General features: G+C 40.5%; 1 protein-coding gene across 1 annotated transcript in view; it reads right to left on the bottom strand.

The window, feature by feature from the left end:
* The window catches only part of LOC122995784 (gap junction delta-2 protein-like), a 36,658-nt gene extending 24,142 nt beyond the window's left edge, over positions 1-12,516 (bottom strand). Inside the window, exon 1 of the mRNA XM_044371155.1 lies at positions 12,388-12,516. Within this exon, the coding sequence (XP_044227090.1) occupies positions 12,388-12,458 (71 nt within the window). The 5' untranslated portion in view covers positions 12,459-12,516. The remainder of the gene's footprint in view (positions 1-12,387) is intronic.
* Positions 12,517-14,445: the final 1,929 nt, after the last annotated feature.

Below are 14,445 nucleotides of genomic sequence, written 5' to 3'. Positions count from 1 at the left end.
AGCAGGACAGCAGGTGCAATGGGAAACGTGCACACACTTGCTCTCACACAAACATACGCCGATTGTGAATATAAAGCAGCTTTTACTGTATATAAGTCAAGAATAACAAACATATGGAGGTGTACAGTAAGGCAGTAATGACAGTCCTCAGAAGGACTGGTCATATTATCTGTGGAGAGACCTTGAGTAAAAATATTCTTCCCGCCCATACGGTCTCAATAATAAGCCTCACTGATTGCTGATGGCAGCACATAATGAATAAAGACCTTAGCAGGCATAGAAATTAGGCAGCTTAATTATCAGAGTGCAGACATTTCTCTCCACCCGCTCCTCATCCACTGTTCCTCTCTCAAACTGTTTTAATAGTTTCTCCCACGTATCAGGCAGACATGCATGACTGCCTGAGGTTCAACTAAGAGTCGGTGTGACGAATACATTAATATAAGCTCAACTCTAAGATGTGCCTTCAGCTGCAGCGGTTCACTTACTTCTGGCTTCTTCTTAAAATACTTATCAGCGATATTTTACTGAGAGCATAAAACCTAAATGGTTTAAAAATAGACCTCTCTGATATTTGGGATTTTAGACAGAAATCACAGCACAGAGTCAACACATGCAGATATGTAATTATCTCACTTGCTCATTCAACACCTCTGAGGGAAATGACTTCCAGCTGTTTTGCAGGAATAAAGGAGGAAACAGGGAAAGTTAATTGAGGGAGATGCTGCAGGTAACTGCCTCCATTAGGCTGAGACAGACATTAACAAGATTTGAGTTATGATAATATCTTACCAATTCTGATTAGAAAATTAAATACTGTATCAGAAATAGGCATTTAATAATAGACTTTTTTTCTCTTATTTGAAACAGATGAAAAGCATTTGTGTTTGAAGAAATTACACACACAACTTTTCTATTAACTCGTTGCATGGCCAAACCATGTGTGATGATGATGATGCAGTGTAAACCAGATGCAGCCTTCCATCATCCCATTTTGCCATTTAAATTACCCTTTCATCTTCAAAATGATCCTTTCATCCCATTTCCAGTTAAGGGAGGCAAACATTATGCAAAACTATTTCCATCTAAAATAACTTAAAAGTTCAAAAACCATGAAATTAATGACATCAGCATTTTTTCCTGGTTCCTAACAAGCACATTTTGCTGATTGCATCAATATGCAGTTTCAGAATATTCCATGAATCACGTTGCGGCTATTCAGTATTTGGAGCAATGACAGGTTCTACACGATCAACACATTAAAAATAAAAGCAGGAGATGGGTTTTAATTGAGTGTAAAAGATTCATCTACAGAGAGGTTTCACACACAATGCGATAAATCTGAAGTTATAATTTAGATGAGCTGTTGATGTAGGACTTGGCCTCCACCCAGAGAAAATTAATTTATTTTGCAGCAAGACACAGAGTAGATTAGGCTTCTCTGACCTCCATCAGACTACTCATTATATAACTCATTTATTAACAAGTGGACCCTCATTTAAGTAGAAATAACTTACTCTGCATGCAGCTTTTAAGGGAAAAAAGAAAATTAAAGTTTGAACTGTGGCTTCATTCTACTTCAGACAGAAAGTTCCCAGAATGCCTCAGCACTGTAGATATCAGGACTTGTTGTTACTTGCTTCTTGTGGCTCTGGTGTATTCTGGTCTACTGATGGCATGTATGTATCAGCCGTATCTCTGCCTGTTCTCCCAGTAGAGAAGCTCCCTTTCTTTTTGCTTCTGACTGCCTTACAACAAAAACCTGATGTTTCCTGTTTATACAGTTCACATTTTTTCATACTTTAACTCCACTGATGCTGTATTCAAAATCTCACTGTGCCGTCTACTGTATGTTTGGCAAGTTATGTTAGGAAAAGACCCAGAAATTAAAGGTGCATCTTTTTTGTAAGCGTTAAAGGGTTTTGGGGTAGATTTTCTGTGACACCATTAATCATTTCCACCTCTATTATGAAGCATAGGTATTATCCTATTACATGGCTACAAATTGAGCACATCAGAGAACAGCTTTTTCTGAATTTACGTTAGTCAAGCCCATCATGCTACAAAAATGTGTGTGAATGGAAGGCTACTGAATTTATTTGCCACGTTGGTTGGGATTTCTGTTCTGATCTGTTTAACTTTTGTGGGTTAACATATCATCTTTCCAAGAATTTTCCCCTTTTTATTTGTGGTTAACTGGAATCTGAGTACGTTGCTAGTTTACAAGTCAGGTGGTCTTGGCTTCTAAGAGTTGTGGTTAATATTGTGTGGAGTGAGCATTTTTTCATGTTTCTTAATGTACTAAAATAGGCAACAAAACCAGAAACACATGTCTGACATGAGTTCCCCTTCTCAGCCATAATGGTCACTGATTCGGCTGAATTGCTCCACTTGGCCAGCTGACAGAGTCAAAGATGGTGGATTCAAGGATGTAGAAAGAAATATGACCTGATGTGAACATGAAGTGTTTTGTTCTAAATGAAGGCTCTCACAAAATCCATTTCCATCAATATCTCCAACATGTCAAATGTTACTTCTTCAATTTACATAACCCTTTAAGATATGAATACACAATGTTTAAATAACAGAAAATAAACTGGTTGTGTTCAAATGTGTTGATATTTGTAAAGATCCCCAAAATTTTGTTGATTTTACACAATGTCTATCAATTAAATTCAACAACAATAATAAAAAAAAGCCCTATACCTCAGCATTGGATGAAGTAGATGTTTGCTACAGCGTAAACCATGGCAACCACAATATCATTTTTCAGTGACTGCTACAATTATACATGCTACAGTACATATTTTTATGGCAAGATCCTTTCAATTAGCCCCTGAAATTAAGAAAACTGAAAATCTTTAAGGGCTTAACTTTTGTTGTCTTTCATTCATGGCTTGAATACTTATGACTTGAGAATGAAATTAAAGAAATATCAGAAGGACATTTCATGTGGAAGACACATGAAATAACTTTTAGTAAGTGTCTTTAAAGGTCACCTAATTCAAAAGTTCATGTGCAAAATAACAGTATGATTGGTTTGTGATGTTTTTAATATAGGAGTACAGTCACTTGTGTTAGTTTTAAAAAATATTAATTGTATTGTTTGTATTTTTTTGGCACTGATATATTATCATTGTATAAAGTTGATATAGTGAACATTTTAAACATGTTAACAAACAGTTGCCCACACATACAGCAGACACGGATCAGCCTAGTGGAGTCATATTTCTGGCCACCAAACAAATGTAAATCCAACATTCACTCTCCCTGTAGCTCTGTATCTGACGCTTTAGCAGCTAAGTGCTCCACCACAGTATGTTCATCAGCTAGTTGCTAACTTTGTCTCTGCCATTTGGTGCTGGTAAGGTACTTTAGTGTACTATACGAGTTCATGTGGCTGGAAAAAAGATTGACACGAGCAGTGACAGTTGCTGTTTTTTATTTATGGGTATTTACAGGTCTTAAAACCAAAACAATTAGCTGAAAGGATGCTGAAACACTCTAGAGAGCGGGTTCATCACTATGAACCACACCTTTCACGTTACACTTAGTCATTTGATCCATTCTTAAAGGGGGCCTATTATGATTTTCCTTATTTTTAGTCATATATATGATACAATGTTGGATGTTCATATGAAACGTGGCTGAAGTGTCAAATAATGAGGTATGTAGAAATGATCCCTAAATGATGATCCCTATGTACAAAAAGCACTGGCTTCAGACCATCTGAATGCTCGGTTTCCAACGTTTTTTTTCTACTTTCAGCCCAAGCTGACGTCTGCTCATGACGGATTTCTTTATATGTTCTGCTCCACGCACAATGCGCAAGTTCACAGCACCGCTCCACTAACATTATGCCATATTTCCGTTGTTTTAGGGGTAGTTAGCCCAGCCATGACTCCATTACACAGCAGGGCAAAGTAAAATAAGGAGTTTAACCGTTGGAGATGTGCTGGTCGTCTGCAGCTCTTCATCAAACATCAACATCACTGTGGCTGTTTCTGCTTGTATTATTCCTCCCTGCATTTTTTCTAACTGATCCACTGAACAAAGAGCTCTAAATATCTCCAGATGTTGTGTCAACCAGTTTTTAGCGCCGCTAATGAAGCTCTGGCAATTCAGTGAGGAACACGTTTCACCTTATGTAAATTCTTCACAATAAAAGCCTATTTAGTCATTTAAAAGGTTTTAATTTGAAGCCGTAAAGCAGGAAATGTTGGGTTTTCATCGGCGGTAACTTAACACAACTCTGATACGGCTGCCCCTCCGCAGGCTTCTGAAAAGCTGGCCAATCAGAAGAGAGAGGGCTCATCAGGAGGGGGGCCTTAAAGAGACAGGAGCTAAGACTGCCTGTTAGAGACAGAGGCTGAACTTAGGGGCTGCACATAGGGTCAGTATAAGATAAATAAGGAGTTATGAACTGTGATCATGCAAAGCTACTCTGGTGGAGTCCAAAAATAAAAATTTAGAGAGCTAGAGAGCATAACAGGTACCCTTTAATATAAAAATAGGGATAAGTTCAGCTTTAAAAAATATTATTTCTACTACATGGCACATCTGAAGCTTTGTATCTTCTGCTGTAATGACATTCAGGGTTGTTCTGTCTGAAGTGTTATGAATGAAAGATTGAAAAAGTCTTAATGCCACCATCTCCATGTAACAATACCTGCTTGTCTTATAGCATCTGCTAATGTTCTGGCAGATTGATCATACTTCTGCCAATGTGATGAAGCCTGGTTGACATTGATAGTTATTGCTATAACTGTCTTCCTGACTGCTCATTTCTGTGTTACATCATAAGCAGAGTTTGATACTTTTAATTCCAGCACGCCTTTAATTTGATTAGCCACACATCCTGCTTTTTCTCTTCATTTATCCAGCGAGTAACTTCGGTACGTGGTGTTAATTTTAATCAGTGATCTACTTTTAACAGCACTGATACAAAAAACACATTCAGGCAACTGTGCACATTGCACCTCCCACATGTAATAGCTCACTGTAATCGTGTACCATCATGATGAAGATAACTTGCAACTCACTGGAATTAAAAATGCACTCTGTACATTAATTAACTACTATGGCAAATTAATATATGTGTTTTCATTTGGAATAAAATGTAATATAGTACATTCTACTTATTTATAATTTATTAATTAACCTTTATCTTGATTAAATAAAAGTCATGCATTTGACTCTACATGGTTTGGTGTTCATTGGACTATATCAATAATATGCCCATTACAACATGTCCTCTGGTCTTCAAAAACTTGCCTCAACATGCAGACAGAATCTTACTCCTGGAGATTTCTAAGACTGATATATTTATATTAGTTTAATATCTTCATTTAAAATATATAGATTTAAATATATAATAAATCTGTACTATCTACATGTAGCTGCCTTTATGATCTTTTAAGATTATTACCTCAAATGTACATAATTACCGCTGACCTCTGGGTTCATAAGCATTTTGGTATCTAAACATTTGAGAAACCCTGTCTTATCCTAATCAAGGAATTCTAACATGGGAAAATCATTGAAATAAAGAGCTATTTATAGGGAAACATTACATGTGCTGTAAAGCTCATACACACATCGTCAGTGTGTTGCTGAAATGAATAATCGCCTGCACTGAATGAAAGCTGAGCTCAGCTTTACTGGCAAAACCCCCCCGTCGAACAGTATAATCAATAGCATTCAACATCAGGGATTGCTGCACAAATAAACTAATGACAAGTCTAGATGTGCAGAAAAATGGTTTAATTTGAAAGACAGTCCCGCTCCTCACCACAGGATGATGGATTACTAATCCTGTCAAATGCTGACATACAGTATTGCCTCCAATGTTTTGCTTTGCAACACAATCTTCCACAGACAGTATAGATTTTATCCTGGAAGCTGACTATTAATGATACATGAAATATATTCCTGTTTACTGTTAGACAGGATGATGCCCTCAATTGAAGCAGAACATCCCTACATCTCAAATTATTTTGGGAGAACTAGGGTGCCCTTCTCAAAGTAGGGTACCTCATTCTTGTGGATATCCTGACCTATTTAGGAAAAAAGGCGAGAGAACACAAATAACTACAGGAGTGGACAAATTTTTGGCAAAGAAGCAGACTATCACCTGTAATTTGCTTTTAGAGCCAAGGATGTAGGTATATTGGGTTTCATCAAACCTTTTAAACCTGTCTATTCAAGCACTGTTTTCTGGTTTATAAACAGAGCACGAAGCAACAAGATATTTTATACACCACTTTGTCCATTACATTAAAAGGTTGGTCAAATCTGCATTCATTTTTAATGAATGACTTGACATCCGTTGCAAACTGGCAACAAGGGCCACATAACATTTATTAAGATTTTATGAAGTATTTATAATGCTCAAGTGGGGAGTGATAGATGTTAAATAATAGATAATGTAAGTCTGGTACGCAGGAAAAACAAATAATAGATACAATTGATATAGAAATGTTATATGAAGTGAATAAATATAAAAAAAGCTGTAACAGTTATGTGTCTATTTCCATTTTCTAAAATAACTATAACTGATAGTAATGCAATATATGAAATGTAATATACAGTAGATGATGAGTGAATTTGCTTCAACAACATGAAGCTTCTGCCTCTTATTAAAGATGCTGTTTATTCAACCAAACCTGCATTGCTGTGTTTGCAAAGATGGTGAATTATTGCATGTAATTTCTCTATGAATGACATCATCCACACCTTTTATCATGGCTACAGGAAGAGCGTTTTATTAACATGATTGTAAAATTAAAAAAACACAAAAGGTCTTGTGTATTTTTAGAATATCATCATCACCAATGCAGAGAAGACATATTGAATTTTGTGTGTGTGTGTTGAGACTCTTTCCTCAGCAGCAGGGTCAGTCAGCAGCTCTGACACAGATTCTCAGCACTAAACCTCTGCAGAGGGAAAACTTTTCTTCCTTCCTCTGTCTCCTCTTCCCCCCCTCTGTGTTCTGCATCTGCAGCTCACATCCTCCCCTCCCTATCCTTCCATCCCGCAACCTTTATTATTTTATCTTCCTTAGATCACTCTAGTCCTCCATTATCTCTGCCTCTTTTTTTCGCTCTACTTGTCTTTGGCACTGACCTCACTACAGCATTGCAGTGTTGAAGAAGATGCATCAACACTTCCTTTCTTTTTTCCTTCCTACCTGCAAGGTGTATAATTCAGATTTATCACTGGATCCTTGAAGCTTCATCCTCCCATGCTAGAACACATCTTTTTTTTACATGACACACACACGAACACACCTGTGGTCTGCAAAACATCTGAGCACCACACGTGAAGAAGAAAATATGTAGCATGTCATGTTTTATATGTAATTAATTGCCCTTAAAGTAGAAGTATGCATCAGAGAACTGTGTCTAGTAGCAGAAGATTTGCATTTTTATGTTCAGTATTTAGGGCAGTCTGAGTAGTAAAAATGATAATATATGTGACATTATCAAAATAAAACAAAAGTGACATCTCACATGAAAAGCATTAGTTCGCATCAGATTCTACTTGCTGCAACTCAGCAAATACACATGACGGGATGACTCTAGATGCTGGACAAATACACTCTACATTCAATTGTTTGCAATGCTGTTTGAACAAATCTCTGTTTTTGGAAGATCCGCTAAGCATACAAGCTTTGTCCCACTGGATTAAACTTGTCTTATTTGCATGAGAATGTATTGTGAAGGTGTTCAAATACTGGTCTGATAAGCAAAAATAATAAAGAACATGAAAGGAAAAGTAAACTAATAAGTATTGTAAAACTTTTAATTGTAGAAACAAAACTTGGCTATGATTAGCTTGTAAAATGTTAGACCTTCCGATTTCTATCTGACGGTTTAATATTAGTCGCAAACCTGTTGACATTTTTATCAATTATAAAAGTGTATTTACTGTACTATGTGTGATCACAGATGTAATTCATGATTATGTGTACAAAGCTTTGAGACGTGTAAGACAACTGCAAACATTATCAAGGCTGCTGCTGTCACATTTTACTCAAGTACAGCTGTGTATTATCAGCATATCAACACAAACATGTTTTATTAACTTTGGTGTCAAAAATCAGGCGTGTAGAAGTCCATCGAAAATATGATTATCTGTTGCTGCTGCGTCAAAATATGTTGCTTTGAAAGTCAATCAACGCACCAAAATCTTTGTCGGAGAGACAACTCCACTACAAACTTTGATTGAATAAGCTCAACTTTACTAAATGACAGTGAACTATATAAAAAACTTTGGGAGGTTGTTAATTTTCTTTTTTTTAATGAACAAATTATATTACTATTGCCTGGGTTGTGTCATTACTTGTTAGCAGGCTACCTCTGCCCATCAAGCGCAAGCGTTAATTTAATTAATTTCCTTAATTAACACACTGGATGAGATATGTTGAGACACTTTACAGGCCATACTGAACTGTCAGTTATCTAATGCTGAAAGCCCCAGGGTCATTATAACGGTGAATATACAGTAAATTTGGCTTGGGCGAGAGAATGAGGTTAACGCAGCCTTGACAATGATTTCTTTCACTGTGTAATCATGATTACAGTCATTGGTTATCCATGCACACACTGGACATCGTTCAGTTAGAAGTCAGGCTTAGAAATCACAATACACAACATCAATCTTTGTATGAGTCATAATATGCAAGCCACCTGTGGTTAGTCAGAGGCACAGAAGCAACTCTCAGTTTGTCTGTCTCTTTGAAAGACCATGATTAAGCTAACCTATGCCACTGCGTACAGTTGGTCCAGTTCTATTTTTAACACCATTCTTTATTCCTAGGCTAATTATCTATCCTATGCCAGGGCATAGGTTAGCTTAAAACCTACAATTAAGAAGCAGCTTAATTGTAGCTGGATTAGACAGTCTAGACATCTGACAATGGTATTTAACAGTGTCTCATGGTGGAACTACATCCTCATGTTGCAAGAGAAAGGGTTGGCACTCAAACAGATGACTGACATGCAACCGTGTTCCAAAGTTTTAATGCAGGGGAGACTTTTTCAGCCATGGGGAGACATCACTGTTCTGTACTTTGGAACTGCATCCTTTGAACTGCAAGCGGAGACATGCAAACTCATTAAAAGTAACTACACAGAGGCTGAACATCCTACTTGTGATGCCATCTAGCAGTTGCTGCATGCTCCGGCCACACCCTGTGAAGCGCAGAACTTCACAATGCACAACAGTGCAACACTACGTCACAGTTGGTAGTGTTCACAAGTGCAACAGACCACACCTGACCACACCCAACTGTGTTGTTGGGTGTGGTCAGGTGTGCAACAGACTTGAACCTTTCAACCCATAGAGGTCAGTGTAACAATTTTGACTCCATGCACGATTTAGTGTGGAGTTGTTCATTAACAATCTAGGAGGCACCTTTACAGCACAAAACTGTGCCAGAGGTGAACAATTCTCCAACTTGCTGGTACATCCAAAAACATCATTATGATCATTTAAATGTTAAGTGTCATTGATTTCCTGACCATGCAGACACATGCCTTGGATTAGGAATCAAGTCTTTATCTTTATTAGTTTTTGTGTTATTGCTAAGATTGTCTAAGAAAGTCTAACATCTAATGTCTAAGAATGCCTGTCTACAGGTAAAAAGCCAAGATCCAGACCACCACTTAATAATAAATTGCTACACTCTAACCCAAGGTCTCTCTGTCCACCAAACTACATGAGTATTCTCCAAATGTATGTTTTGAGATATCCTGCAAACAAACTAGATAACAGGGACAAGAGCAAAATCGGCTTGGCAAGGGTAAAAATAAATTCAGGGACCTACAGCCTACAACTGGTAACTCACAAAATACTGTTCAAAGACAATGTTTCTTGGCTCGTATTGCACAAGCAGAGTAGATGAAGGGAACCTCATTGGAAAGCAGCTAATGTTACAGCTAATGCCTTAGGGTCAACTAGACAGCCTTGTAGGACAAACAGTCTAAGGGAAACCAAAACACATAGGGATCATTTACAGAGCGTTTCACTGTATTCAGCACAGTAGCACATAGTTGATGTCCTGTGGGCATCATACATACTACATCCTGTATGAGGGAACATTTTCTCAGTTCAATTTATCATTTAACTATCTCATAATATGTCCTTTTAGAATTTAATGTTTTGACACAGTGGGTAATTAATCTAGTAGACTCATTAGAAGAACAAAAACAGTTGCTTAAAGGCCTATTCCAAATTAATTTCAGAAAGCTTAATTTAGTTACTCAGGGACCCCTTTTTAATGTTCAGCCAGTGAAGTGCATGATCAACAAATAGCTCAAATTAAGCATGTAAGAGGAAGCCATTGCATTGTCAGAGTATTCATTATGACTTTTGAAAGAGGTAGCAGACAAATTGAGAGTTGCCTCTGTGCCTCTGAAAAACTGTAGGTGGCATACAGTCATTGAATCATCCAAAGATTCATTTTCTTTGTGTCCTGTGCTCACAGGGTTTTATAGATTCAGCTGCCAGGACTGGATTTTAAAGCTGCATTAAGTCATTTTTTGACCACTAGGGGGCGGAAAGACTCCAGAACAAGTTCACAACAGTTAGCATTTAGCTTATCAAATTGTTATGGCTAACATGTTAGCAAACAGTTGCCTACTTACATATCCAGCAGAAACAGAGCAACACGGACATCCCTTTGGTCTCCTTTTTCTGGCCACCTGTTGAATGTAATTCCAATATTCACTGCCGTTTTTGCCCTTATTTGGTCTTCCAGCTCATGAGAAAAATATCTCTTTGTGGCTCAATGTTCAACTTTCTTCACCAGTTACTTCGGCTCTTTGCCATTTCGCAGTGGGCAGTTAGCGTACAGTTAGCTTCTTTTAGCTTCTGTGCTTGGAGCAGCTGCCCATTGTTTTGGTTTTGGCGCTCCGGAGATCCAAAACAATGAGCTGAAAATGTCTGAAAGCTCCAGTGGGATGTTGTGGGATGTTGATTCTCAGTGGAATCGGTAATACAACCAAACCCATAACGGCGATGGAGTCATATGATCAAATGACGATACAAAATATCACTTAATGCATCTTTAAATCAAGTCAACATGCTCTAGTATTTGTAGGTTTTCATTCCATCTGAGGACTAGACCAGGTGATTTCATTTGTTATTGTGCTTTCAACCACAGAGGAAGAACTCAGTGAAATGACTTGGTGTAGTGTTTAGTTGGAAGGAAAGTCTCCATCACACATGGTTTCAGATCCCTGATTAACAGAGGTTTTGGTGTAATGCGGCTCACATCATCTCTGTCATTCTGATGCAGTTATATTGTCCCTGAAGCTGAAGGATAAAGCCTAATGTCTCTGTGCACACAGAGCATAGTGTAGTCAATGAAAGCATGACATCATTTCCACACTTCCAAATTCAACTTACTCAAAAGACACACCAAGAGCCACTGGAGCAGAGAGAAGGTTAGGCCATGCCCTTGTTGTGGACTACCTGTGGTCTGGGTTAATGAGCACAGCAGTGCGGTCAAATTCATAGTCCCCATGGCTTTGTTTTTCCAAATCACAAATCTATACATCCAGGGTTCACAGGCTAAACCACTTTGACTCGTCACTTTCCCAAATGAGCATCCTGAGCATGACATTTGGATTGTGTTTAATGGGTGGAAAATTCCACTTTTGTATTCAATTAATCACACAGAGATGGTGTGGAGCCCATTTTTCACACAGATATTACAGCATGTCTCCATGGCATGTCTCCACTGCTAATCAAACTGAAAGCTCATCTGTTCAACCCTCCACCACAAACCATTCTTACACAAAATAATTTATCAGACTTTCACTATGATGCAAATAAGAGTCTGCAGATGAGAGCAAATTGAATGAACTTGTTTTTCTTGTTTTTTTTATTTTTATCTCAAGTTCACACAGAGCACAGAGCCATTTACTCCCTCTTTGATTCTACCTTCCACACCTGCTTGCTCACCATCCTTTCATCTTCCGCACCTCTGCTCTCCTCTCTCTCCTACTCCCCTCTCCTCCTTCTGTCCTATTGGTCTGTGGCCAACAGCATCAAGCGTTATCTATCAATAGCTAGGCTATTAGGTAGTATCAACACAAGAACCTCCCTGAATTAACCATAATGCCCAGTAAAGCCTGCTATTGATCCCTTAACTAATGATGGTGTGGAGGATAAGGGTGAGGAGAGCAGGGGGGGAGGAAAGGACGGGGGAGGCAGGGATGACTGTGGGGGACTGTAGAACAGAGGAGAGCACTGGGACAAGCCTGAGGAGGGGGTTTCTGTGGGGATGCCATCGGCTGATCAACATATACTGTACATAAAAACAAACAGCTCATCAGTGTAAATAAAAACCTTCACACACAAAAGCAATGAGTGTCTTACCTCCCAATCATGGTAGAGTGCTGCTGGACAGCCGCCTCGAGCAGTCTCTCCAAGATGGTCCATTCTCCCATGGTGATGGAAAGGTGGCAGACCTCTCAGAAGAAACAGGACTTAGGGAGCCGACCCCTCTTCCTCCAGCGGACTCCTTCTTCTACCTTGCAGGACCGGCCTGCGCTCTTGTGGACCTGCCGGTCAGCGGTGGGGTACACCCTACCCCCGTCCCGCACCAGCTCCCTTTTGACCTCTACACGTTGACCTGGCCGCTCGTCAGTGCGCCTTTGACTGTGTATGTGTGTGTTTGTGAGTGAGTGTCTTCTTCTGGGCCTGTCCCGCTGTGCTTCTCTTCCCAGTGGAGGTGAGGTGCTGAGCTGATTGCCTCCCCCTCCTCTCTCCCTCTTTCTTTCAGTCTCTCCCCTTCTCCCCCTCCCTTGTGCAGTGATGCCTGTCCTCCCCCTGCCGCACCACTCTGCTCTGCGCTACAGCATATGCTATAGCTCACTGTGTGACAGCCATGATCACCCTCTCTGTTCCACTTCCCTCTCTCTGCGCCCTTGCTCTTTTCTCCTTCTCCTCTCCCTCGTCCTCCTCTGTCCCTGCCTTCGTCCTCCACCCTACCTCCAGGGCACTCCTTGTACTTTAGCTGCACTCCTTGCCATCAGCTCTGCGCTCGTCCTTGCATTGTGTAGGATCTTTGCCTTTGCTGCACCCTCACTCTAAACCTAAAGACACACACGCTGCATATAGCCGATCCTCCCTGGCTCACCTCAGCACACAACGCCGTAAACACAGGCTCGCACACACTTGCACTCGATGACAGCTCTGAATCCCACTCTCCCACTTCCTACTGAAGACTGCAGATCCACACCAGCACACAAAGCTCCTGCCTGCTGAATGTCATTTTACGACTGGAGGAATGGTCGCTCCCACAGCTCCGAGCACTACAGGGACCCATAAAAACCTGCACACACACACACACACATACACACTCAGAGCCGCACACGCAAACACGCTGCCACCCAGCCCCTCAGTAATAAATCAGCTGCCTTGCTGCATCCAGTGAGGCTGAACCAAGGCAGTGTGCTGCAGACCTGCTGTCCCGTGTTGTCCCCCTGGCTAATTTCAGCACAGTCCAGTGCCCAGAGTCATGTCTGCCGCAGAGAGCGGGGATGAAAAGCTGTCCTGTGAAGCCTATTTCTGGGCTCCATCATCTCGCATCCCTGTCTCCCCCTCCTACTGCTCTCCTTCAACCTCCACTCTCTTCCTCCTTCCCCTCCTTTGCTCACGTTTGTGTGCAGATCTCAGTCTTGCCAACTACCTCTATCTCAGTGTTCGGTCCCCCATCCCTGCTTTGTGTTCTCCCTCTCTGTCTCTGTGTCTCTTCCTCGCTCATGGAATCGCTCTATCTCTGTCACACACTGTGAGCATGCAACAACCACCCCCCTCCTCCTCCTCTTCCTCTCATAGATCTGCTCTCTCTCCTCCCTCCTTCCCTCCCTCTACCTCCCTCCCTCCCCTAGTAAATTTGCTTGGATTGCTACCCTGATCGCTGCTTCACTTATGCTTGCAAGAATGCCTCCCACCGTACGGCTGTGTCTGTTCCTGCCTGATGTTTGTACAGAAAAGAGGGATCCAAGATCTCACGGTGTCTTCTGCCCTCTCCTCATTGCAATCCTTTGTTCCAGTCTGGAGGCTCGGCGGTGTTTCCTATGCTCTTCAAATGCTCTCCTTCTCTCTTTTTTCCCCACTCTCTGTTATACATCATCCAGCCCATGCTTCCAGAGAGAGGATTACAGGGGAATTGTGGCTCTGCTCCTCCCCATCCCCCCATCTATCTCCTCCCTTTCTCCATCTTACTGTATTGGGGATGACAACACACCTATTTCACCCTGACCCAACCCTCGTGCCCTTTCCGTATTTCCTCTCCTCATCTTTTCTTTCTACTCCTCATTCTGTCCATTCCCCCCCCCCCCTCTTCCATTACAACCCCTGTGCTCTCTCTCCCTCTCAGGAGAGATGAGCGCCGTATTGTACTTTGCTGTGACATTGAAAGCTGCATTC

Source organism: Thunnus albacares, chromosome 13 (assembly GCF_914725855.1).
Source record: "Thunnus albacares chromosome 13, fThuAlb1.1, whole genome shotgun sequence".
NCBI lineage: Eukaryota > Metazoa > Chordata > Actinopteri > Scombriformes > Scombridae > Thunnus > Thunnus albacares.
This window is presented reverse-complemented; position numbering and strand designations above follow the sequence as displayed.